Source organism: Uloborus diversus, chromosome 2 (assembly GCF_026930045.1).
Source record: "Uloborus diversus isolate 005 chromosome 2, Udiv.v.3.1, whole genome shotgun sequence".
Taxonomy (NCBI): Eukaryota; Metazoa; Arthropoda; class Arachnida; order Araneae; family Uloboridae; genus Uloborus; species Uloborus diversus.
Genome location: NC_072732.1, coordinates 162,055,946 through 162,058,984, shown reverse-complemented (window position 1 = coordinate 162,058,984; position 3,039 = coordinate 162,055,946). Strand labels below are relative to the sequence as shown.

At 38.1% G+C, this 3,039-nt stretch overlaps 1 protein-coding gene across 1 annotated transcript; it reads left to right on the top strand.

Annotated features, from left to right (window-relative positions):
- Positions 1 to 1,915: 1,915 nt before the first annotated feature.
- On the top strand, positions 1,916 to 2,785 carry LOC129216636 (nucleolar protein 58-like). Its single transcript, XM_054850852.1, has one exon. The coding sequence runs from the start codon at positions 1,916 to 1,918 to the stop codon at positions 2,783 to 2,785; it is 870 nt and encodes a 289-aa protein (XP_054706827.1).
- Positions 2,786 to 3,039: the final 254 nt, after the last annotated feature.

Below are 3,039 nucleotides of genomic sequence, written 5' to 3'. Positions count from 1 at the left end.
GTTCTAGTCAGAACTTCTTGTTATACTTTTAAAAACGACATTTTGCGAGGTTTAATGCTTTGTTGCGATTGAATTTTTCAGATTTATAATGAATAGATGTCTCAAAAATATTTCCTCCCCCCCCCTTTTCACTCCTAGAAGCCTGTCCCCGATTTACTGTTCTTAATTCTGGCAACCCTGCATCTGATAAACAGGGATCAAGTGGGACTGATGAAATAAATTATTCGTTACACGAAACTTTTGAATCGAAAGTGAAACTGTTGAATATGCTTTTCTTCGAGGTCAGCCAACGCGGCGTCCCGGTCATTATCAACAGTGGATTGCTGCAACGCATAGTTTGTTAAATCGGAATTGGTTTTTGCGCTTGTGATTAATAAATCACGATTTTAGAACTAAAGTGGATCAAGTCCTTTCACGACTTTAAAAACTTATTTAGCTCTGAACGCCTCAATCAACACAAAACATTTTCGCCTCTTATTATATGCGGCATCAAAGCTAAAGAGGAGCAAGTCCACGAACGACTTGATCCACTTTAGCTCTGAATGCCTGAATCAACATCAAACTTTTTTGTGAGGCGTCAAAGCTATTGTGAATGGAGTTGTCCAGGGACTTGATCCACTTAAGTTATGAACGTCTCAAATATCCCGTGCAAATATTTATTGCTGATCACTCATCTTCTCTTTCAGGAGGGGTGTTAGGGGCCATTCATTAATTACGTAAGGATGATTTTGGCATTTTTTGCCCCCCCCCCTCCCGTTATGTGAGCGTACGTAAGATTCCCTCCTCCTATTCTTGCGTAAGATTCCATTTTGGTTTTCAAAATTAACGAATTTTACGTCACTGGAATCGTTGTTTAATTCATTTTTTCTCAATTAAACTTTCTTGTGTAAAGAAATATTTCCTAGAATCTAGACTCAAGGGCGCCCATATAGGGGGACAAGGGGGGGGGGGGGCTCGAGCTCCGCCTTGGAAATTAGAACTTTCTTGTTTTTAGTACTTTTTTCTTTGCAAAAATATAAAAATATTTCTTCTCCAGCCATTAATGAATTAATAATTAAAAATGTCAAATTTTAATGACTAATCTGTCCTGAAATCTGCTTCCATGGGGAAAATATCATGCTAAACCATGGTTAAAATTTCTGAGCCCCCCCCCCTTACAATTTTGCATGGCGCCCATGTCTAGACTGAATGTTTCTTCGATATTTCTTTGTATATGATGCGATACTACTAATTAAAAATAAAACATGCCCTACATAGTGCGATTCCATTATTATATTTTACACTAATTCATTCTTCGTAAAACAAATAAAAAACAGCTCCTTCTAATAAGCTTTTTACCATCCAGACGCAAATGAAACATGATCACTTCCAAACCACTTGACCGCGTCATTTCTTATATGAAATATCGACTTGGAAAATATTACGTAAGAATGGGTTTGTTCTTAAATATTTATTAATTTACATGCAATTAAGCAACTTTTAAAACAGAAATTTTTAATAATGTAGAAGGTTTTTTGCTTTACTTTTTAAAAATCTGTTGGTTTAGAATGCGTTTTAAGCACCTAAAATTGCGCAAGATGATTAGATGCAATTGGAGGGAAAATAAAAGCTAGCTTTTTTGAATGGGTTTAATTTGACGCATTATGATTTTCGCTCTTTTTTCTTGTTAATAAGTGCATAAATAATAATAAAAAGCATTTAATTCATTTCTAGTAAGGTTGAAACCGTTGGTTGTGTACGTCGTAACTTCCGGATCACATTTGATCGAAATGAATGTGCGTTGGTTTTATGACATAGTGATTATAAAAAAGATTCAATCAGTCGTATTGCAGGCAGTGGAATATCTTCATTTTCACCAGAGGGAAAAGTTAGTTGTTTACAGTACAGTTGATTCGCTCTTCATACCTTCGTAGAGATGGGTTGTGTGATGTTTCGGGGAATGAAACCTAATGAAGGAACAAAAACGACTCTGAAACGTGACTGCCGTGCGATGTCACCCACTGGCCAAAATGACCTGACATCACAGAAGTTGACTAAAACGACTTTGAAACGTGAACGTCGTGATATGTCATCCACTGGCGAAAACGACTTGCAATTACAGGAGAAGTTGAATAAAACGACTTTGAAACGTGAACGTCGTGATATGTCATCCACTGGCGAAAATGACTTGCCATTACAGGAGAAGCTGACTAAAACGACTTTGAAACGTGAACGTCGTGAGATGTCCTTGCCATTACAGGAGAAGTTGACTAAAACGACTTTGAAACGTGAACGTCGTGAGATGTCACCCACTGGCAAAAATGACCTAACATCACAAAAGAAGTTGACTGAAACGACTTTGAAACATGAAAGTCGTGAAATGTCATCCCCTGGCAAAAACGACTTGCCACCACAGGAGAAGTTGATTAAAATGACTTCAAAACGGGAACTACGAGAAGTGTCATCCACTGGCGAAAACGACCTGACACCAAAGAAGAAGTTGACTAAAACGACTTCAAAACGGGAACGTCGTGAGATATTGCCTATTAGCAAAAACGACCTTTCATCATATAAAAAGTTGATTTTTGACGAATCATGCGCTGAGTGCCAGAAAAATGCCAAATTGTCTGTTGAAAAACGGAAGAAACTTGGGAGATCTTCAAAGGAACACAGAAGGCAAATAGCATTTCCTGGAGATTTATGCGTTCCCCTATTTGCTCCTTGCGGGAGAGTCAACGTTAAAGCTGCAGAATGTCTCATCTTCCATCTTGGATATGATGTAAAAGCAGCTATTCGAGGAAAGTAACTCTACGCACTTTTCCCTACAATTCTTTGTGGTGCGCTTCACGACAGGTACATATGAGGCAGTGATGAGAAGCAAAGGGATGCAAGTGTCAAAATAAAAAAATTGGAGATAACTAGTGCATATGGTAGGTGAACCTCTCTTTTGTTTTGGGGCAAGAGATAGTACTAGTAGCTCTGATAGGTGTTGCTGTACAACATGATTTAGAAGCACATTTCAATGAAAGCCTACCTAGGACAGCATCTTTAAACGCGTGT